Here is a 24256-nt window from a genome sequence, read left to right as displayed (position 1 = left end):
TCCCATTTCTTGGGTTTCATGTGTTTATTTATCTGCTTTTTTTTTAGACTGTAATGGAGTTTTCAACTCTTGTGTTGTACGCCACATAGTCAGTTGTTTGTGAAATAGGCAGCTATATAAATAAGCTAAATAAATAAATAGGATCTCTTCTAAATTTCTTTTCAACTTGGCCAAGGATGAAAACTGAAGGGAAAAATCTAATCCAATTTAAATAATAGCAGATTGGGGTTTTTCCTGCATTCCTAGGCATCCGTTAGGTTTAGCATATTATTTGGATGGTTCTGTTACATCAAATGGGAAGAACCTTTAACTGTAAACGATTAATGCATTTTTATCCACTTTAGAACATGGATCTCAACGATACCAAGATCAGATGAATATTATGTATATTATGTATTATGTATAAGACCGATAATGCAAAGTTATGTCTCTCTTCAGTTCTGTAAGTATTCAGTCTCATAATAAATAGGTTTGCTCATACTACACTGAAGAAAACGTAAGTTGTTCCTTCCTGACCTCTTTTCCAGCAGCTTTGCAGACAGCCTTGTGCTCTTCCAGTTTCGTAGTCTCCTCCCTGTAGAGTTCAATGGCTTCCATGATTCGTTCAGCCTAGAGAGGAAAAAGAAAACACCCCAAAACACATGGTAGTAATTAAATAGAAATAGAGCAAATAATTGCAATCTAGAGTCATTACAATTGCAATGCTGGAAAATATCAAATGCATTTTATGTTTTAGGGAAGGGAATGTCCGTATGCCACTGTAGTAGCTTCAAATCCTGCCGTTGCACTAACTAAAGTTCTGAAGGTGTGTCTAAGGAAACATTAATAATTCTCGCTTGATTGATCAATTGGTAGAAAATGAGATGAAGTTGAGTTTTTGATTCTTATTCACTCATAGGTCTACTTCCCATTGAAACCACACAGAGACAAATAGTCTAATTCCATGCATTAGAAAGTTTGCACTTAATTTGAACAGTTTTCTAATCAGTGATCAATGTAGAGGGTTTTTTTTAAAGGAAAAATATGAATATTTTGCAATTTATTTATTTTTTAAAAAAAGAAGGAATCTTCCCTTTTAGTAGAAAATTATAGGAAAAATAAACTTACAGCCTTGATAGTTTCAATGGTCTTCTTCCCGGCTAATCCAGCCTCACCCTGAATCTCCCCAGGAACCTGGGAAGAAACAGAAGTATTTTAAAATTAACATATGCAAAATAGGGGTACATCTCTTGAAATCTAAATACGCCTACTAAAATTTTAGGTCCATTTTGATTTGAATATCTACGATTCTGTATCTGAATTTTATATCTTTTGTATAAAAATAAATTCTGTGATAGCTCAGGGAAAATACTTTTAGATTTTTTATGGACCACAAAGCTTAGGATAAACAAAATGGTATAAAAAGCATAAGGCTGACAGGGATGGCAGTGTTAGTGATTGCTGCTCTCCAGCTGAAATAAAATAATTTCTGCTTTATTTCTGAAAGCACAGTATTTGCTTTGTCTTCTGTTTGTGTGTGTCCATATGCTCTTACAAACTTCTAAAAAATAATTAAATATTAGCATGCAATATAAAGAACTGAGACAATCAAATCAAGAAACAAATGCGATATTAACTTAAGAAATAATAATGTGCTATTCTGTGACCAAAAGACTAAATATTACATTCATGCAGCAATGAGAATCTTGGATTAGAAAAAAGAAGCAGGAAAGTGTGAACTGGAAGTTAGTTTGAAAGCTTATGGTGATTACAGAAGGAGCTTTGTATGCTTAATTCTGCTTATTGTAATAAAGGTAGATCAAACTGAATTTATGGGCGGGGGGTACTAGAATCAAATGCAGGGTAAACTTTTTAGCAGAGATTCCTTTTTGGGGAATCTGAAATATTTTATTTAAAAAAGCCTACGGGTATATAATTATGATTTCCAATAAAATTAATTACTGAAACATACATGTAAATTGAAAAAAATAGCATTCAGATTATTCATTTCTGCAAGTTTCCCAGAAATTTTTTAATTCTGACCTAAAAGTCAGTTCAAATATGAAGGAGAAAGACAGTCCAGGAAATACTAGTCAGCCAGTTGGCAACAGCAACCAAACATCCCATTGTTCCAGTCCCCATGGCTGCTTCAGCTCCATCTTGAGGCCCCCAAGAAAGGCAGCTTGAGGAAGAAGAAGAAACAGTCCACACAGATATTGCTTACCACTGGCTGATCTTCCTTAGTGATACTATCTTCATATTCTATTTCTCTTTGCTGTGGAAGAAAAGTATCTTGTGTGTCACCATATCCAAGTATATTAAAATATTAAAACAATTCTTCCCGATCCAGAGTATCCATGGAAGCTTATATTTTTCCCATTTCCGGCTCGTTCCAACTAGCTCTACATTTTTATTCTATCCATTTTTTTCAAACAGTTCAAGAATATTTGCTTTTCTTCTCCCCAATTTTATTATGCTCACAACAGCCTACCAAGAAAGCTAAACATGTAGGGGAGACCCGCATGAGTGCTACAGCAAAGATGCAATATAAATGAAATTTATATAGCAATAAAATAACAGCTTAATTTATTATAAAGTAACTTAGTGGAGGCTTTGGTGCTCTCTGAGCTCGGTGGTTTTCATGAAGATGTTTCAGAACTTTCAGTCTGATTATGTTATCTAGTTTGGTAAAGAAACATCTGCAAGAAACCCACCAAGTTCAGAGAGCACCTACAGTTCAATCCTGAGCTATAAATGTTCTCTTCTAACATGGTAGGGTTATAAGATGCCACAACTGAAAGAGATTGACAGTTGGTCTTACCTGAACTGTATTCTTATAGGATGGGGAAGCGTCCAGGAGTGGGATATTGGCTGTGAGAATATCCCACTCCTGGACGTTTCCCCATTCCCTACTGAGAAGCTACATGTTTTATTATACATGGCTGAGGCCTCTTTCCCATCTGCAGACGGTCCCCAAGATTTCTCTGAAGCCAAGGGAGATCATCTGAGGAAGGTTTTGAAGAGGAGAAAAACAGGCAGCGGGGTGGAGAAAGGGAGGCACGGAATGCCCCTTCTCACATTTTACTAATTGAAGTGAAATTTATTCCCTGGAACTTGGAAATCTGAGTTGTCCTATATTGTGAAATAATACATGTTTGGGAGAAGCAGCTAACTTGTGCTGCTCCCTCAGATTAAATCTTTTGAATAAACCAAACTTATTTTACTTGTAAAATACATATATGCTTTGTCTCATTGACATTTATAAGAAGATGATTCCAGACCCTGTATCAGAGAACAAAACTGCAGTTTACCTTTAAATATTTTTGAGTGATCAGCCAACATAAAAATTTACAACTTCTTCCTATTAAACCAATAGCTTGACAGTACAGCCTGTTCAATGTAAAGCCTCAGCACTGAGCTAATAGATATGTTTGCAAGTAGGGGACCACCAATGAACTCATTAAAAAGCCCTAATAATTCAAGTACATACGAATGTATACATTAAAAGATCTGGGATTGGAATTCCGCTAAACAGATTCAAGTGAAGTTCTGATTACTTCTTACCAATTCCTTCTCCTCCTCCAGAATAAGGGGTTCCCTTGTCCTTTCCCAGAGGCGCAATGATTTATCATGAGAGCAGGAGACAAGGTAATCTCCATTGGGACTGATAGCCAGGGACCACACTTCCTGGTGATGCCCCTATGAATTAGACAGGTGGTTAGTTATAGGGAATGGAAGAAATTATTTTTTTATTTATCAGTATAGAGGCTACCCAACATGGAGAAACTACAATTTTAAAAGTAAGAACGATATTATAAAAAGTAACACATTTATAAGTATCCTGAATATGAGACATATAAATCCATCCAATGGGAGCTTAATCTGCCAACCCCTGGGAGAACCACCAGATCTTCAATAGCTTCTTGATGGGAGCAAGGGGCGGGCGCTGTGACAGAAGAGGCATACTTCCTGGATCCCACTAGAAAACATTGCAGTTCTCAAGTAGCAAAGCCCTATGCCATGAAATGTTTTATGGGTGAGGTGATAACTGATGCCTTGATTTACACTTGGAAGCCTAGTGTTAGCCACAGCACACATATGGAATAGTGAGGCCATTGGACATAATGAAGCATTTTCATCACTGCTCACACCACATGCTGGACTAGCTATAATTTCCAGATGGACCGCATGCAAACATACACATACACAGCAAATTTCAGGAGAAGTCTATTCCTAAAGATCTTTTATTTTACCTCTAAGGTCTGGATATTCTCAAATTTATCAGCATCCCATTGTTTAATCTTGTGGTCCTTTCCTGCTGTAAAGAAGAGGTGGGTCTTTGGAACGAACTGAAGATACATTACACTAAAGAATGAAAGAAAAATAATTAACTATGAGAAGATATGGAAATTCATTACTATTTCCAAATTCCCATTCACATATTTATATCATGGGAAGTATTTTTAAAAGGGAAGAAGATACTTAAGATCTGCATGCTGATAAAGACTTATGAATTCAGTGTATGTTGTATGATAAAGATTTATGGATCCAGCACATGTTGGCTACATTAATATATTTTATCCTGTAATTTTTTAAAATTGAAGTTTGTGTTTTGGGGGAGAAATTGCCGAGTCCTCTTCTTAAAATTTACTATGTAAACCAAGATAATTTAATGAGAAAACAGTGGCAAGATATAAAAGAACACTCCAGTCTAATTACTGCAAGTTGAAAAAGCTACATGTTGTACCAAGCTCATGGGGAAAAAATTGCCCGAAACGAAAGTCATGTTTCAAGGAGTCATTATAAGCTCAAAATATAGTGCACATTTGTATTGTTAAAATGTCTGAAGAAATCCCTCCTCTACCATAAATGGAAGACCACAAAATATTGTGTACAGTGTTTATAACTGAATCTTTCAAAGGAGCTGTAAATCTGCCCAGCTTCACAAACAGAATTTCAAATAGTGTGGAAAGGGTTGTTTTCAACGGAGGTGGCTTGATGCCAAAAGCTGTTAGTTAAAAAAAGGAAAAAAGGACGATACCTAAGGAGCTCTAATCAGAAAGATTCATTGCCCTGAACAATGCAGTATGTGTGCCATATGTAGTTCTATAGAGACTACAATATAATGGATTTCTTTCAGAAGTGTAAAATATTTCACCCTTTATAGAGGGATCTCGCAATTCCCATTGTCCTACCTGTCATCATGAGCAAAAAGTGACCTATGACAATCCCCAAAGTCCAAGCCCCAGATTTTCACATTCCGGTCAGCAGAGCCTGTTGCAATTAATGCTCCATCCTTCAGCATGAAAGAGAGAAAAGAACCTTATCAGTTAGATATTCCTGCAGTTCAATCTAGACTTACATGTATGTGTACCTTTTTCTGGAACATAACAGAATCCTGCACTGTTTTCCAAAACAGGTAAGGGGAACAATCATTAATTGTCATCAGGGACCCAAGTTTTCTTTTTGGCACAAGCAGTCCTCACTTATCGACTGCTTAGCAATCATTTCAACTTACAATGGATCTTCCTAGAATATTTATGGTCCATCTTTGAAGATCCAATGGCTGTGTGTGGGGGAGAGGGGGGTTGCCTGTTTTCAGCTTTTACTTCTGGTTTCTGGCAAAAAAAAACCAACCTCCAATTGGGGAGTAAGGGTTTACTTAACTATCACAGAGTTCACTTAACAACTGCTGCAAAATATTGTAAATTGTAAAATCGAGCACGTCATTTGGTGAATCACTTAATGACCACCATAATTTACAACTGTATTTTCAGGCTCAATTATGGTTCTATCTATACAGATCTTGATTAATACAGAGGTATTAATACTACTACTACTACTACCATACTACTACTAATACCTGCTTAGTGTTGACAGGCAACACTATTTCATGACAGACCAAGAATCAATCAATCAAGTTCATTCGAGTTATGAGAAACTTTTACATTATTACATCAGCCCTCAACATCAATGGGCACATGCCACATAAATAAACTAACATGGATAAGGTAATACCCCACAGAGACACTTACACAAACATCTTCCAACATAAAGCCACCCCAAAAATCTCCAAAGCATGGGATACTTACATAAGAGATATCCATGCACAGCACTGGCAATTTATGGCCATAGAGAGAAAGGAAAAACTGGAAACCGAGAAAACATCAGTTACACATTTTAAAAAGTACAGTGTTAGAAAACACCTAGATCTTTCTTTACAGCTTTCATTGACACGTTAAGTCCTGCTTTTTATTTGGGGTTAACCAACTGTCCAACCCAGACACTCTTGTGGCACTGCAGGATTTAGCCTGTTCTGTTAGGAAAAAGAGGAAGGTGTGTACATCATGCCTGCTTTCGTGACAAATTCAGCATGAGCAACTTTAACACCCTGTTTCATGCTAGGCTCTCCAGTTGTAGGGCTCACAGTGAAGTTAGGGATTACATTTTATATAGGGGAAGAGGGGGAAAAATTGATGTTTCAAAAGAGGGACTACAGGGGTTTTTTCTCTTTTTTCTCTTGGAGTGAGGAGCCAAATCAGTTTTTCACTATTTTTAATAAGTCTCCTTAAAACATTTAATCAGATTGTTGGCCAAAGATTATTCCAAAGCTTCTACATAAAAGGCTGACAAAAAATTATCTAAATTCATCCCTCAAAAGAGGACTAACAATTAACTAACATCACTGCAGTGCAGTAGCATCCTCAACAGCATCAGAAAATAACTAAATCTGTGCTCTTGAGGGTTTTCTCCTTTCTTTCAGCTCAATTGTCTTAGACCCTGTTACTTAGAGCACTGTCAGAAATATCATCTGTCTGTATATAATTACAGAGAGAGCTAATTATGCCCTTTGGGAAAATTACATTATTTTTCAACTGCAGCAATTCTGTTTATAGCCAGCACACCTGGCTATAAAGGCAGGAGTTCAGTCAGTCCTTGCTCAATTGCTGTCATCTTGGTAGCAGACCACTGAAGATGAGAGCAGTCATCAGGAAATCTGTACTCCAGACCTTGGGCTTCAAGGTCGCTAAATCTTGCAGCCCAACACTACCCAACAGATACTGGCTATGAAAGCCCATACCACCTCTGCTTAGCTGTAGCCATGATTAGTGCAAGGTCTTTGTTACTTGTCCCACCCCCATTTTTCAAGGATGTTTTTGACTTCGTGAACCACATTCTTCAAATACTCCACAAAGAAACCGACAGGAAAAATTGGTTTGATTTTTTTAGTTTAAGGAAAAGGAAGTAAAGAGGTAATTAAAATCAGGATGAAATAAAACACTGGGGGGGGGGGGACAAATACCCACAAAAGAAAGCTACTATAGAGAAAAAGAATTACTGTATTTTTCGGAGTATAAGACATACCTTTTCCCCTCAAAAAAGAGGCTGAAAATCTGGGTGCATCTTATACACTGAATACAGAATTTTTTGCCTCCTGACCCCCCCTCCCCTTCACCAAAATGGTCGTGCAGAGCCTGTAGGCTTTCAGAGCTCCTGGGAGCTGAGGAAGGCAGAAATGAGTGAAAAACGGGCAGTTTTTTGCTTGTTTTGGGGGAAGGGCCATTCCCCAGGAGCACTCTGGAAGCTCCCTAAAGACTGTTCATGCCTTTTGGGGGGAGAAAAAACAGGCCCATTTTCACGGAAAAACAGGCCATTTTTGGGAGGGTTTTTTTTTTTTTTTAATTTGCCTCTTCAAAACTTTAGTGTGTTTTATACTCTGGTGCAACTTATACTCCGAAAAGTACGATATTACTGGCAAAGTGAAGGAACAAGAAAGCAACTAGAGTGAAATAGGATCAAGATATGGCCATCACATCCTTCTTTTCTTTGGTCACAGGAGTGAATTAACTCATTGTATAGCTGGCTCCTTGATATTACAGGAGTGTAATTTTTTTAATGCCTAAAATGAATCTCCATCACTTCCCTTAATTTTATATCCAAACTACGGGTAGTATTGGTTACCTTGAGAGTATCAGTGTAGAATATTTTTACAGTGCAGTCCAATAAGGCAGCGGCCAGAAATTTTTGATTGGGGCTGTACCGAACACAGAGAACATCTTCATCCAGCTGCAAAACGCGTGTCTGCTTCACAGAGAGCCTAGGATGGGATAAGTAAAATATATGGATTCTTACTGCACAGTTAGATTCATAAATCAAAGGGGAGAAACTGGTTCTTCCCTTTGCCTGCATGACGGAACAGGCCTTAACTGGCACTAGTGACATCAGTATCCTGCATTGATTTTATCCAGCCCCCTGGGTCAGCTGCAGAAGTGGAATTAATCCCACCCTTTCCCATTTGCAAAACTACTTCCCGGACCACAAAAAATAATCTGCACAACAATTTAATTTAAAGTTGTTTCTTTCTACTTTCCACTTTTCTGTGCCATATACCCCACTTTCACAATAAAAAAGGCAGAGAAAATGCCTCTACAACAAGGCCAAAGAATCACTGAATAGGACAGAATAGTGGCAATAAAAGGCCTATTTTTGATAACCAGTTTAGTCTATAGTTTAGACTATAAGACGCTCCAGTCTATAAGACGCATCTAGCTTTTAGGGAGAAAAAAAATCTGCCTTTGCCTCCCAACAATTTTCCTCCTTGCAGCAAATAGCAAACAGCCTGGTCAGCTTCAGCACAGCCTGATTTAGCACGAGCAGCTGATTGACGGTTGGATCTGCCTCCCAGAATACCACCTATCAGCTGTTCCAAACTGCAGGGATAGCCACCACCCATCGCCACTGCCACCTATCTCCGTCTCTGTGCGCCCCATTTTAAGCCTCTGCACATTCCGTTTTTTGCCTTTGCGCACCTCATTTTCGGTCTTTGCGTGTCCCATTTTCGGCCCATTCCAGGCGTTGGGGTTCCCTGCTGACTGAAACAGGTTGAAAATGGGGCACACGGAAGCGGCAATGGATGGCAATGGTGGCGGCGATCCCTGCAGCCTGGAACAGCTGATAGGCCGTATTCCAGGAGGCTGATCCAACCATAATAAGCTCCTTGTGCTAAATTGGGCTGTGCTCAAGATGACTAGGTTGTTTTCTGTTTGCTGCAAGGAGGCAAATTGCTGGGAGGCAGAGGCCGAAGGATGGGAGCAAACCGGTGGGTGGGCTTCGGCAACATTCGCTGTATAAGACGCACAGACATTTCAACCCACTTTTTGGGGGGGGGGGGGAGTGTACCATATACACTGAAAAATACGGTATATATTTCCCCAAATAATTAAATTCATTCCCCTTTATATTGAAAAGCTTCTTTAACTCAGTGCATCTAATAAAGAAATTAATCCAGAGATAAAATGTAGTTCTAATAGGAACTTCATAGAAACCGAATGTTTAAGCAACGGACACTTAATATTTATCATTTTAAATATTTTTTAAAAAATCCTGCTTAAATAAATATGGTCATGTTTTTAGTCTTCAAATATATCCATCCTACCAATAAAGGTATTAATTTGGTGCAAGAAGTATAAGAGAGATTAATATAAAAGATATGCATAGTATTTATTTCACCAACACAATAGGTAGGATGTCTTAGAAAAAGTTTACAGCCCAGAAGATATGCAAAATTATTTGTACCCAATGTTTTCAAAAAGGACAAAACTCTACATCATGCTAGCAAGCTCTATGCATCGACAAAACTATGAGAATAAAATTCAAAGCTCAAATATTATTAATTCCTAGAAAAATACTCTCACCTCTTTTGGATACTGTTCCTGTCTTTCACTAGCTGAAACTCCCAGAACTTGACAGATTTATCTGCGCCTCCTGTTATAAAACCACGCTGAAGGAGAAAATAATTTAACTTAAAACTAAGCATGGTCAATTTTGCTATATATAAAAGATGACACAGCAGAAGAATTAAATTGCTTTATTCGCTCTTCAAGAGCATATTATGTGCAGAAAAGCCAGTGAGTTGAACTGAAAAAACTACCATTTGCAGACCATTACCAATTCATTTTTGTTTTTTACTGCTTCTCCTCCCCAACCATTTATGATGATCTACCATCTTCTTCTTGACTAATAACACTGAAGATGATTTAGAAAAGAAGCAGCATTAAAAGATTTTTGAATCCCAGCCAGTTTGTTTTCCTGGACTAGGAAATCAATCAGTAGCTTATTTCCATAATAATACATTTTTGCAATGAAAGCTAAAATCCTCCCCACTCCAAATTCTAAATTGGACTCTGTACCTATAGATGATTACCCTCCATTTTGCCTTATCAACTACTACACTATTTCACACTGTTAATTTAAAAAAAAACTACTAACTCTGATATTATACCTGAAAAGTCATCATAACTTATTTTTAAGTAATTACTCTAATTAAACACAAGGTCTGCAAAGGATTGCAAAAAGCAAACAAGAATTAGGCAGCATCAGAAGCATTCCAGGATCTACCAACTGCCATAGAGAAATGTATTGTTCGCACGACAGCACACCATGGAATGCTGGAAGATGATAACAATCCTTATAGTAGATAAGAGAACTACTATGCCCATTTCCATCCCCCCAAAAGTCGTCTTCTTACAAGCTATTACGTCACCTTGAACACAACTCTTATCAAATAAAAAGGAACAAATTTAAACTTGTCCTACCTGATCTGAAGAAAGAGATATGGACCACAGAGCCCCCTCATGAGCATCAACACTTTCCAATAAACATCCAGAAGCCAGATCAAAGAGCTGCAGCTTTCCAGTCTAATAAAAATTATGAATTATAATTTGTACACAAATTGATACCAGGTATCAGTATCAGCAATTTTTCAACGATTATATCAGAAGCAAGTGCCAATGAAAGGAACAGACCAACAAACCAAAAACATTATATGGAATGAAAACTGTGTTACTATAACCCCAACTGGGGATGGAAGAGAATAAAGCAAGGAAAGTTTCTCCATATTCAGAGAACCGGTAGCGGAAATTTTGAGTAGTTCAGAGAACCAGTAAATGCCACCTCTCGTTGGTCCCAGAGTTGAGTGGGAATGGAGATTTTGCAGCATCTTTCCCCTGCCACGCCCACCAAGCCAACAGAACCGGTAGTAAAAAAAAATTGAATTTCACCGTTGTAAACCATACATAAAAGAAACATGAAGGAAAAAGATGGGACTTCTGTAAAAGACGAGTCTGCAGCTGTAGCAAAAGTTTTTCAAAATACTTGTAATGGCTCTGTATTGAGTAGATATGATTTTTTAAATTAAAAATATGGCATTATTAGCAAGATATCCTAATGCTTCAGAAAGGATGTGCAATTTACCTTTGTCCCTATAATGACCTGCCGGTCTCCTGGGACAAACAGGGAGCAAAGTGCATAATCACACTCCATGGTCCTGATACACTGCAAGGTAGACCTGGGAAAAGAAACAACAAAGTAATCCATTTTACATACAAGAAATACATTTACTGGAGGTACTTTTGGAAAAGAAAATTTCTTACAATTTCACAAATGGCAGGAAAAAGTTATCAATGTAGATTAGCACAATATTTAACCCCCGATTTCTCTTCAAAAAGCTCTTTTATAAAAGCCAGCCAAAACAGAGCTATGAGATACTACCAGTGGGGAAACTGACTGGCACAACACGCAACTGGAAAAACAGTTAAGTATGCACACACATGTTGTACATACACACTACAATAGTAGTGAACCAATTTGGGGTGTATCATAATTACTTTAGAATGTTAGTACAGCCTCTAAATCATCCTTGTGCCAAGAATGCTACCTTCACAATTAAACAATTGGGACTTTCATAGAATTTCCAAAGCCTAGAAATTTGTGTTGGGTATAAAACTAAACTGAACTCATAGATCTTTCAAACAAAAATTACACCAGATATCTGACTCTGACTTCATTTTACCGGTTTCATTTGGTGGCGGAATCACACAACACTGATGTTTGTGCAAAGAAACAACTATATTAGGATTAGCAACCACTGAAAAACTGTTTTCCCCAAAAACTCTCAGCAGACAGCGATCTACTTCAGCTTTCCTCAGCTTTAGAATTATCTCCAAAATTAAGTAGAATAGGCAACATAAATTAGATGGATGCTGTGAAAAAATTTTTTAATCAATCAGGAAGTATTCCAGTGAACTGGCTCTGAGATGGTGATGAGTACAGTAGCTTCAGTTTTCCACAATGAAGAATCAGATGCCTCACAAAATAGCTAACAATTTCCAAGGGCCCTCCAGGAACTGAATTTGAGAGTCATGAAATTTTGGAGTCAGGATAAACATGCAAATTAGGACTAGCAGCCACTAAAAATCTTATCCCAGAATCTGAACAATCTCTGACAACTGTAATATCTTGAGCAGAGTAATATGCAATTTGACTATACATTGTACAAAGCACTGCAGTGACCCAGAATGTTTACATCAAATGTAAGACAACTCACCATAGGAAAGATCCAACAACACAAAGATAACTAACTCCATTGATGAATTCTCAGTAAATGTGACCCTTCTATTTTAAAAGCATACTATTCGGTATTATTATATATATCTGCCTTACTGCCTATAATGAGATATTATGCATTTTCCTGGATTCCATATTAATAGTTCAGATTCATACTTGAAGACATTTAAACAAAATGTCCTTGTTAATATGGATTGCAACTCACGTTTTCCTTCAGCGTTCATAGAGGATTCATACCTGTTCCATATCTTAATGGATTCTGCAGCAGCAGAGAGGATGGCGATGTTATCAGAGCTAAATGACACCGTTCTAACATCAGTACGGTGACCTCCAATGTTTATCTTTGATGTCTGCACAACTTGGGGAGACTGCTCTGATGACTGCAGGCTGTAGCATTCAATGTTGTTGTTCTGGAGCATTAAGGTGGCTTTCAGTTCTCCTTTTGGATTCAGCATCAAGTCAAAAGATCTGTTTCAATAAAATACTATTTATTATTTTAAAAGCAGTAACTGCCATGTTAAGTGTTAAATGAATTAAGAGGAATAATATGTAAAAGAAGCCAACAAAGATAAATATAAACTTCATTTGCAATCCAGACTTCAATAATACATGAAATGAGAACTGTCAGACATACATGCTAAAATCAAGTCATATTGTTAATATCCAATGGATGATGGAAATGACAAGGGAACACCAAATATATTTATTTTTGCTTTATGAATTATACTAAGGTTTCCACAAGTGTGTAGATCCCTCAAAACTGAGAACAGCTTTTAAAAACATGGATGTATAAGGCTGCTTAATTTGCCTATTGAAATATTATATGACTGAATAAAGAAACATTTTGAAATGCGGTGCTGGAGACAATATTTGAAAAAACCTTGAGTCAAAGAAGAACAAATTATTCAACAGTAGTGGAAGCACTAATGATGAATAATAACAATGACTGCTTAGTGAAAATACTACAAAGCTCAAGTTAAATATTTTGGAAGGGTAAGAATCATTGAAAAGAATCTCTGATCTTTGGAAAAATTGGACACTAGAAGATGGTTGAGGTATGTATGTGTGTGTCAGAGATGGGTTGCAAATCCCACCACTACTGATTCGCTCATGCTCACAACGCTTCTATGCTACCGGTTTGCCCAATCCGAACTGGGAGCAACCCACCTCTGGTGAGTGTGTGTGTGTATGTGTGTGTGTTAAACTCTGGGTTTCTAATGTTGCATGCCACCCAGAACGACTGTGAGTTGAAATGTAAAGGAATATTTCATAGAAATATAAGTCTATTTAATAAATACATGTATCCCTAGTTACATGAGCAAAAGTATGCAAAACTTCAAAAAAAGCCACTATTGAAAACAATCATAGGAAAAATGATATCCATCCTGTCATGAAGACAGAGAATAACAACAGAATGTTGGAGTCTTCGTTTCCAACAACGTTCAGCCTCTACCTAGAGTCCTCTATAGCTTTCTCCTAGTTGATTTTCCCTATGGTTAAGTAACATCTCTATTTTTGGCTTTCTTTATATATCTCCAGCATTTAACAGCTGAATTAGTATTTAATTGCATGGCCCTATCCTTTGTGCATTGTTTTGTCTTTTTTAGAATGTCTGTTAAGCTACATTAAATCCCACTGCACCAGAAATACTTTGGTAGAGGAGAAAGACTAGGATTGTGGTTGATTATATTTCTTTTGTATTACATAAAAGCTTTCCTTCTCTTGTTTTCTTTAGTGTAAAAAATATTTAAATTTTTTTAAACTTGGTGGTAAGTTTGAGTTTATATTACAGGAGAAACAGAGACTATCCAACTCCCTGGTAACATACAATTACAATCAGTAATTTTTCGTATAGTTTAAATACACTATATAAAAGTTGAGTTATTGTATAGCACTTGATTGCTTTTTAAACAAACAACATATTTATTACCCTTAGCACTTGAAACCCACTTGATTTTAGCAGAAGCTTTGATGTTAACAAGACGTTGAATCTTTTCCTGTAGACTGCACTCTATACTGATATCAAGTTCTTCTTCTTCCACATTTGACTTTTGTCTAGAACAAAAAACACCACCTCTGTATGAAGCAGAAGTATTAACATAAGTTGTATCTTGAATCTTAAAAGCATTACCATTTTAATTTGACCATTTTATGGATAATTGTTTTAAAATAATACATAATGTAAAAATGACAAATAAAAAAGCAAATGTATTGCATTCACTTGGCTTTTTTCCTTGCTTTCTTCATTTTCTTCTCTAGTTTCTTCTGAATTTCTTCTTTGCTGAGGATACAGAATATTTCCAGGACAGAGTCTGTTCCCTTAAAGAAAAAAAACCCAAAATAAATTAGAAACTTGCTGGCCCAGAAATCTCTTTCCATAGTCACAAGGCCAGAGGTCTGGCAGTACTCCCAAATGGTCCAAAAGATTCCCACTCACATGGCAAGCAAGGATTCTCCCTGATCTATCAGTAGCAAGACCGACAACACGATTCCTTCCTTCCCTCATGATGGAACCAGCTTTCTCACATCTTACAGTGCCCTAAAACAAATTAATTGAAAGAGGACTAAAAATTGTGGTCTCAAAATGTCAAGGAAGTCGATAAAATGCATGCAATACAGACAATGAAATAGCAATTATTTACCACCAGCCAAGCAATTGAAAATGACAATATTGTTTTGACTGTTCATCTGTGGCTTTAGACCAGTGTTTCTCAACCTTGGCCACTTGAAGATGTCAGGACTTCAACTCCCAGAATTCCCCAGCCAGCGAATGTGAATGCTGGCTGGGGAATTCTGGGAGTTGAGGTCCGGACATCTTCAAGTGGCCAAGGTTGAGAAACACTGCTTTAGACCAAGAAAGGTGTCCAGTCGCTTTACATTTCTCAGTGCCCTTCTTGGAAAAAAAGCCATAGACAAACATGAAGGAAAACAAAGCAGTAAATGGCTCAAAAGAAAACCATGGTTATCATCCCAAAAAATTAACAGAGGGTGGACAGCATAGAAAAACAGGTTAGCTCAGCCAAAATGACATAATAGAAGGAAGACATGAAAAAAGAACCTGGCTAAGCAGCAGAGCTGCCTGAAAAGCTAAACTGGCATTCTTTCCCACTTTTCTTTTTCATCATGAAAAGGAGAGGATATCTGTTCTCTCCAAAGTTTTTTCTCTTTTTTAAGCATTATAATGGCAGGGAAGGGGGAATTGATTTCAGGCAGAAATTGCTTGGTTCTATTTGTTTGCAATGGTCAGAGGTGACTGTGCAGGCACTGAGTTTCTTTCTATGCCACAGGGCACTCTTTCCAATCTGATAATGGATCTGTTTGCTGTAGCTGTTTTCTTTTCTTCCTATTCATTCTATTGCAGTTCACCCTTTCATTCAGTGAAGGATCCTATACAACCACAATGCTGGAAAGATCTAATGGAGGATACAGCCAGAGACCCAAAGACCAAGATGTGGGTGAGAGATATTGGAAGCTGAATGCTTCCCCACCCCCCGAGATTCAGCTCTCCAACTGTTAGGTAAGCTCCCCGTTGGGAGAGCGAGTACGTTCAGAGAAGCGTTGTGAGAGTTGTGTTGGAGAACACACAAACCAGCATACAGAGACACTGCAGTTTAAATAGGCTTTTACTTTCATGGAAATAGAGGTGTCAGAGTCCATCAAACAGTCCAAGTCATACACGGATAAGACAGTCAGTCATCAATGTCTTTCAGTTAAGGGATAATCCAAATAACATAGTCCAGTATCATATAATCAGTTCAGTACTCAGTTTGCTAACAGTTGCGAAACTTACAATAGCTCACGGCACTTGCTAACAGCTAGCTTCCAAATCACCCAGATCAGATCAGTCCAGCATCTAACAAACCAGAGAGCTAACAGTCCTTCTGGCTCTCTCTTATGGCCGATTGAGGAAAACAGCAACCAATCACATTTTACAGTATGATTTAAAGAAACAGGTACAGCATTGCTACATGATTTATATATTGCCAACCCAACCGTTAGATTATATTCCTAACACCAATCCTCCACTAAGAGATGAGTGGCACACAGTGATTTCTTCACCAACAACCCACATTATGGCTCAGCATTATGTATGAACCATGTGCATCCAATAAGATTGTAAAAGATATCATGACTTTGTGCTCTTCAAAATATTATTCAGTTACTGTATTTGAAACTAGAAAAGCACTAACATAGAAAACCTACTTAGATTAGAAACATCTATCCTGTCTATTTGCTTCATATGGAAGTATTTATGTATGGTCAATGTAGTAAATTATGTGATACTGTGACTACACATTAAAAAGATACCTCATTTTGGTCCTCATCTTGTGCATCTTCAGAAGATTCTTCCAAGCTCTGAACATGCCCTTTATTTCTCTTGTTTTCAGGCTCACTGGAGTCTTGGTCCTATGTAGTGTGCCAAAAGAATAAAATACTTTGGCTTAAAGAAAACCATTTCTTTCCGCAGACAAATCATATATTTATTTATTAAATATCTCAAGTATATAGCATGCTTAGACATAAAGCCAAAGTAAAAACAAATGCTTTGTAAATAAAATAACACGTCCATCAAAGCTGTATATTAGAGCCAGGAACTACAAGAGTTACAAAACAGATGACATTCAATGAAAGTGAAATGTTAAAATAGTGCTTCTACCTTAATTTATTTTTAATTAAGGGAACCACGTAATATGAGCTAAAGTATCTCCTGGAAAAATAAATGGCTTCATAACTCAAGGGATTGATCCCTGCAATCAAAACATACAGTCAAAGAAGCGAGCTCAGTTCCATCTATATACGTATTACTAAAACTTTGTAGCCTTCAATTAGCGCAAACAGTATGTCGTAGTGCTAAACGTTTTGAATCCAGGACCTCAAATCCTGCAAATTTAAAAGAATGCATACAAAATCTGGAATCCATTACTCTTCTATAATTACATTTCAAGGATCTTCATATAGCTACAATGCTGCTTCGATCACGTAATTGTGATTTCTGATGCTCCATTACCAATTTCCCACAAAGTCAATGGGGAAGCAGACAGTAAGTTGAAAATCACTCCTGCTGCCATGCTTTTTTTGCCCACCTGTGGTCATTCTGTTTCTGTTTAGATAAGGAAATTTCTTCCCTAACAGGTAACACTACAAAAGCAGTACCTGATCAAGGATAAGTGACTCTTTTTCTCACTGGACCAACATTAGACTTCTCTGTGTCCAAAATCACCAGAAGTACAGGTAGTCCTCGACTTACAAGAGTTCATTTAGCGACCGTTCAAAGTTACAACAGCACTGAAAAAAGTGACATGACCATTTTTCACACTTACGACCATTGCAACCCTTGGCAACTGACTCATATTTATGATGGTTGCAGTGTCCCAGAGTCACGTGGTCACCTTTTGCGACCTTTTGATAAGCAAAGTCAATGGGAATGCCAGATTCACTTAACAACTATGTTACTATGTTAACTGTAGTGATTCACTTAACAACTGTGGCAAGAAATGTCGTAAAATGAGTCAAAATGCATTTAACAAATATTTCACTTAGCAACAGAAATTTTGGGCTGAGTTGCGGTTGTAAGTCAAGGACTACCTGTATAACATAAATTGCCCCAAGCGTAGGGCACAATACCAGTGCAAGGGAATATTATTTTATTCCATTTGCATTTATATTTTGATTTTACATTCAGTACTGAAAACACTAAAAATAATGTACAATAGCTTTAATGTGAATAATGATCAGGTCAAGCAGTAGAAATATCGAGCACTTGCCTTCTGGGAATATGTGATGTTCCATACTCTCAGTTCACTATCAGCAGACCCAGTAATAAGAAGACTTTCTTCAGAAGCCAAAACTAACCCCCACACCTAAGGAAGAGCATGTCAAAAGCATTTATTTTAATACAGTAGCTCGTTCTTCAGAGAAGACTAAAAACTAAATCTATTTCCCTCATTTCTGTAAGTTTAATTTCCTCATTTTGCTGCCAGAAAACCCAAAGGCAAAAAGATTTAATGGTCCCCTAAGGTAAGATTAGGGCTTACCACGATGTACTATTTTACTTTCATTAATGAAAGTTATTTGCATATAGGACACTATTCTTACCCATTATAATAGGCAATTCAGAATAACATTCTACACCAGTGTTTCCCAACCTTGACCACTTGAAGATGTCCGGACTTCAACTCCCAGAATTCCCCAGCCAGCATTCGCATTCGCTGGCTGGGGAATTCTGGGAGTTGAAGTCCGGACATCTTCAAGTGGCCAAGGTTGAGAAACACTCTTCCTATCTGTAAAAATAGTCTCTTAAAATGCACATAAAGTGGAAAAAGAAAGTCCCTGTGATTATCTCACTAAATGAGCAGTCAATAAGTGAAGGCTACCTATATACAGATAGCCCTCAATTTATTACAGGTCGCTTAGCAACCATTCAATGTTACAATGGATCTACCGCTGGGCCTACTGATAACCTGGATTCAAAGTTTCAATGGTTGAAGTTTTTCCATTGTTACATGACTGAACTCTGGGTGCTCAGCAACAAGGTCACATGTATGACCATTTGCAGCAACCCACAATCATGTCACTGCATTTTATGATGGTTTTGCTCAAAATTGGCACTTTCAGGGTTTGGCAAAATTGTGTCATAGTGAATAATGAGCTCACAACTGGTATTCGTTCAACGGCTGCTACAAAAAGGTCATGGACTGGTCATGTGACCAATCCATTTTACGAGCATCATGACTTATACTTGTCAAGTGTACCTATACTTTGAAAGTTTAGGACTACCTATACTTTGAAAAGACATTGTTTTTTTCTTGCTACTATTCTCACCTGCAAATCTGCATTCTACTTACTTCAGAGCGGTGCCCAACCAATGTTTTAAAACAGTGCTGAGTATCCAGGTCCCACCATTTTACTACAGTATCTTTTCCACTGCAAGAAAATGTTGCCTCATAAATCGTACTGAAAATATTACCACCATTACAACATTACATCAAAAAGTTCCCCTATTATGTAGCAAGTATATACACAGTACAGAATAAATTAAAACCTATAGATAAAGTTCTCCAGACAATGCATTATTGCAATGGGAAGTGACAAAGCTAAAAAAATTAGTCAGAATTAGCTTACCCATGAAACACATGAAGCCAATTTTTATTCTAACACTAAGAGTCTTTCTGAATGTGTAGACTGTTCTTTACTAATACCCTTAATTGTCAAAAGGAAGCATCTATGCATATTTCATGCAGCATAAATTACAGGTTAATCTTCTCAATAGAATAAGAGAAAAAATTAAAGTTTCCTTCAATTTATTCAGAGATTTGGTGAATTAATGCAAGAACATCTTATTTGAGGTATTAACACTAAGCCAACTGTCTACAATGCAAATAATACAACTGACCTAATAAATAATTAATTTTCAGGATTAACTTTTTTCCCTTAATTCCTAGCAAATTTTTTTGAACTTAAGTAAAATTGCAATGTGACTTGGAGGGGGCAGATAATACGTGAAGAAAACAATTACCTAGAAATCAATATATTTTTTGCTTTCAAGAACGATAGCTGTGTAATTGCATCCTTGTGGCCTTTCAACCGGTATAAACCACTCTCATTGATCACATCCCAAATTATGATATCTGTGTCCTGGAAAAAAAAAGAAAATTAAATGGCTCAACATGTTATTTTCCTGGCAATGAACAAGGTAAACTCAACCCCTTACCCAGTGTCAAATATATTTTCTGCTTCCATATTATCTCAAAAATATAAAATTAAAAATGTCATTCCTGATATTTTAAAGATCAAAACAGCAAAAGGCAATGTGTTCAATATTTTTGTTGTTTACGTATTTCACTACATGTCCTGCCTATCTTTCAGAAATGCCTTCTTAAAGTATTTAATAAAATGATAATGAAATCTGACAGCAAAATCTCCTTCACAAGACCTAAGAACAGTAGTTTCCCAATTGTCAATGAACTACAATTCTCAGCAGCCCCAGCCAAATTGAGAGATGTGAGCAAGATCAGTTTATAGAGTTACAAGTTTTCTAAACTTATAGACAAAATGTTTCTATATTCATTTCTTTCTGCCACTCAGGTTACTCATAGGAGAGTCACGTTTCTTGACTATCCCATGATTTGCTACTATTTCCTTGAAGGTGCATTTACTGTCAAGCTTTGCATGCCTGATTCTTTAATAACATTTATATGCAGTTTGGCATAGTAATTAAGGGCACCAGGCTAGAATCATGAGTTCTAGGTTGCTTTAGGTATGAAGTTACTTAGGTGACTTTAAGCCACCTTCAGTCCCAAAAGGTAGTGGCAAACCTCATCCAAAAAGCTTGTCAAGAAAACTGCCAGGACTGTCCAGGAAAATACCAGGAGTCAAGATTGAATTGAAAACCCAAAAACAAAACTTAAAACCTTTATCCTAAACCGTTACCTTTTGTCTGAAGGTAATCAAAGCCAATAAAGTGACTGCAATACTGCAATGTAGATAAACCTGCATGTACCAAGGATTTCAGAAGAATCTGTGAACTGATTTATTTAGGCACTGGAAATCTAGTTATTAAACTGGGAGATATGTAAGTACTTTCGATTTTACACTGTATTTGGAACTATTTAATTGCATGGTACAGAAATTTATGAAAGCTTGTTCTTTCTTTGGGATAAAAAAAATCTCAAAATCAGGTCTCAAAAATTGAGGATGTTTGCAATTCTAAAAATGTCTTGCAAACTTCCAATTAGCTACTTTGAAAGGAATGCTTCCTCAATAAATATGGATAGTATTTCCATTTTTCTTTTAATGTCCTGTTACCATATGTATAACATTCATTTTCACTGTCTGCATTTTTCCCTATTCCTCACTGATTTTCTACCAAATGACGCAGATTTTTCACCTTGCTATTCTCTCCAATATCAAGCATATTTGTTTAATTTTAGTATTAGTTGATAAGCAAGCAAAGACATTCAGCTTCCGTTGTCTTTCCCTCTATTTCCTCTAGGAAAATAGTCTAGATTCAGAAAATCATGGGTCTCAAAATGAAGAGAATAAAACAGAAATAGATGGGTAACAAGCACAAAAAGTCAACCATCATCTTGGCATGTTTTAAGATGCTACTACTCTCAATATAAATACTAAATATTTGGAAAACTAATATGTACAGTGAAGTAGAACCGTATTCGTGGAACTTTAATATCTGAATTAATTCAGAAAAAAAGTTCAACGTCCATATCCTACTTGGGAACAACCAAAAACGTTTAGTTGACCAGTCATAGAAACAAATATCATATATTCCATTCTTCTGTTATACCTACCTGTTTTTGCTATTCTCCTCATTTCTCTATCTTTTCCTAAACTCCTAAAAATAGGGACCTAAAATCTATCTCACACAAATTCATTCCATGAATTTCCAATTACTCATATCTCCAATTACTTTTACTTTTTTTTGAGCTTTAATCATATATTTCATTTACATCTATTAAAATCAGCAACTCAAAAAAAATATCACCTTTGATCCTGATGCCAAACATCCTCCCAGCTCATCAAATTTCAAGACAGTAACAGCAGCTTTATGGCCATTGAATGTGACAGTTTTTTCAGCACTTAAGAGGTTGAACAAGCAGATTGAACCATCCTCATATCCAACAACCAAATGCAAACCATCTGGAGATGGGCAGAGGGCAGTGACTTCGTGCTTGGAGCCCTGAAAAATGAGAATCTGCAAAGCAAAATAGGAGAACTTTACACTTTGGAATAGTAAAAGATTCCGAAGAAAGCGGCAATCAGTACATGATTGCTCTGAGGAAATAAGTTATTTTATACATTTCTATTATCTCCCATCATTCATTATAACCAAGATACTTAAAAAACATACAGTAATGACAAATGGAATCAAAGACTCACTGCTCTATTATTTCAATGCTGAAATTTTGGGCCCTTTTAATAAAAAAGGGACAATTGCAACATTTTGAATTTTTTAAAAATGAACATGTTCAATTTATCAGAAATCTACTTTTAATAGTAATTACAACCATAACTTTTAGCAAAAAAATGTGGAATGGTGGCTTTTTAAATAATGCATATTATTTATGATTAAGGTGCTGGCCTAGAAAAAAGATTGAGGCCTCCCTTGAGCACAAAAGTCATCTGGGTAACTTTGGGCCAATCACTCTCTATTAGCCCAACCCACCTCAAAGGGTTGTTGCTGTAAGAAAAACAGGAGGCAGGAGTGTGTGTATGTATGTGTATGTATGTGTGTGTGTGTATGTATGTATATGTGTGTGTGTGTATGTATGTATATGTGTATGTGTGTGTATGTATGTATATGTATATGTGTATATATATATATATATATATATATATATATATATATGTTATATTTATGCAAATGTAACAAAAAAGGCAACAGTAAAAAAAATATTGGGTTTCTGTCTGGATGGTCTCTTGTGACGAGCCTAATGACAGAGAGTGGAAGTGTGACCTTCCTCCCATACTTGGGCATACCAGGGGTTGTGACTTTAAAGTATATATATATATATTTCAATGTTATTATATATATATATATATATATATATATATATATATATATATATATATATATATATATATATATATATTATAACATTGAAATAATAATAAAGATATAGTCCTTATTTAGCAATCACAATTGGGACTGACTACTTGGTTGTTAAAGGAAGCAGTCCCTAAGTGGAAATGTGACTCTATCTATAATACATACCTATACCTTATTTCAGCTTTTTCTTTTTGCTTTACAGCTCTATGAATGTTGTAAATGTGAGGATGGTCATAAAGTTATACCTTCATCACGATCCCAAATGAGGTTATTATTAAAAGAGGGCTACCTATAATGTTTTTCTGTGACTCCCTCAAACATCAGTGTGATCATGGCAGTAATTTTAAATAAACCTTCAGTAACATCCAGGACCTTTCGTTTAATCTTTTAAACACACAAAAAACATCAAGAACGAAATCCCACTATAATATATAGACTAGTTGACCTATAAGATCCCTTCCAACTCTGTTTATCTGATCTGATTTTAATACATAAGGAGCCTGGTTTTGTGCTTACCTTTTCTCCTTTCCTTGAATCCCAGAGGAAAACATGTTCACAGGCTGGCACTGCAACATAGCGACCTTTCTCACCACGCAGGGTCACATAGGCAATATTGCCTTTCTGGCTGGCAATCACTCCAAAGAGGGCGGCGTCCGCGTACCGCAAATATTGCTTGGTGAGGCCCATGGGTCGGCTTCAGGTTTTTGCAAAGTCCAAACTAGGCGAATATTATTTCTGAAGACATTTGAAAAAATGTTACCTTTTTACCCAGCCATTATTACTCTTCTATTTCCAAAACTCTTAACACAGAAACACTCCAATTTCTGGTATTTGCAGAATACACTTCAGCAGAACCCTTTTTTGGCTCTGCAGATATTAGTTTTTTATCAGAAAGAACCGAATTGCAGATTCGAGTCAGCCACTCAGATTGGCTGGGCAGCCCGGCTGTTTCTCCGCCGGTCAACTCCAAAGGCAAAATGTGTAGCAGTGCAGCAGGAGGAGCGATATCACCGTATAAGCCACGGGTGGAAAGGGACTCCCGATCTAAATGTACTAGGAGAAGATCCCAGCTTATTCCCTGTCTTCTCCGCTTGAGTCTTCCCTCCTGCAGCGAACGTCAGTCAGCCGAGCAGCGAGACTATCTGTTCGTTGCACGTGTAGCGGGGCTGAACCTGCCAACCCAGCATGCTTAGGCAGAGGAACCGGAAGAGGCGATAGAGGATAAAGAGAACATGGAGCTATGGAAAATTAGAGAGACTCATCTCACTACGAGATTGAACTCTCGAGTTTCAAGCAACCATCGTAGTT

The 24256-nt window shown here is 36.9% G+C and overlaps 1 protein-coding gene across 1 annotated transcript in view; it reads right to left on the bottom strand.

Moving 5' to 3' along the window:
• Nucleotides 1–24173, bottom strand: part of WDR3 (WD repeat domain 3) — a 31099-nt gene extending 6926 nt beyond the window's left edge. The window contains exons 1-21 of the mRNA XM_032213154.1: nucleotides 23465–24173; nucleotides 21884–22093; nucleotides 19901–20019; nucleotides 19230–19308; nucleotides 18150–18245; nucleotides 16693–16791; nucleotides 14822–14923; nucleotides 14606–14703; nucleotides 14335–14439; nucleotides 12622–12852; nucleotides 11233–11326; nucleotides 10575–10676; nucleotides 9675–9760; nucleotides 7942–8077; nucleotides 6072–6128; nucleotides 5175–5275; nucleotides 4233–4344; nucleotides 3544–3678; nucleotides 2204–2254; nucleotides 1108–1173; nucleotides 517–609 (exon numbers count right to left, since the gene is read on the bottom strand). Coding sequence (XP_032069045.1) covers nucleotides 517–609; nucleotides 1108–1173; nucleotides 2204–2254; nucleotides 3544–3678; nucleotides 4233–4344; nucleotides 5175–5275; nucleotides 6072–6128; nucleotides 7942–8077; nucleotides 9675–9760; nucleotides 10575–10676; nucleotides 11233–11326; nucleotides 12622–12852; nucleotides 14335–14439; nucleotides 14606–14703; nucleotides 14822–14923; nucleotides 16693–16791; nucleotides 18150–18245; nucleotides 19230–19308; nucleotides 19901–20019; nucleotides 21884–22093; nucleotides 23465–23635 — 2343 coding nt within the window. The 5' untranslated portion in view covers nucleotides 23636–24173. The remainder of the gene's footprint in view (nucleotides 1–516; nucleotides 610–1107; nucleotides 1174–2203; nucleotides 2255–3543; nucleotides 3679–4232; nucleotides 4345–5174; nucleotides 5276–6071; nucleotides 6129–7941; nucleotides 8078–9674; nucleotides 9761–10574; nucleotides 10677–11232; nucleotides 11327–12621; nucleotides 12853–14334; nucleotides 14440–14605; nucleotides 14704–14821; nucleotides 14924–16692; nucleotides 16792–18149; nucleotides 18246–19229; nucleotides 19309–19900; nucleotides 20020–21883; nucleotides 22094–23464) is intronic.
• Between the last annotated feature and the right edge of the window lie 83 nt (nucleotides 24174–24256).

The sequence above is a fragment of the Thamnophis elegans genome, chromosome 3, assembly GCF_009769535.1.
Source record: "Thamnophis elegans isolate rThaEle1 chromosome 3, rThaEle1.pri, whole genome shotgun sequence".
NCBI classification, from domain to species: domain Eukaryota; kingdom Metazoa; phylum Chordata; class Lepidosauria; order Squamata; family Colubridae; genus Thamnophis; species Thamnophis elegans.
Note: the sequence above shows the minus strand (reverse complement) of the source record. Positions and strands in the feature narration are given on the sequence as shown.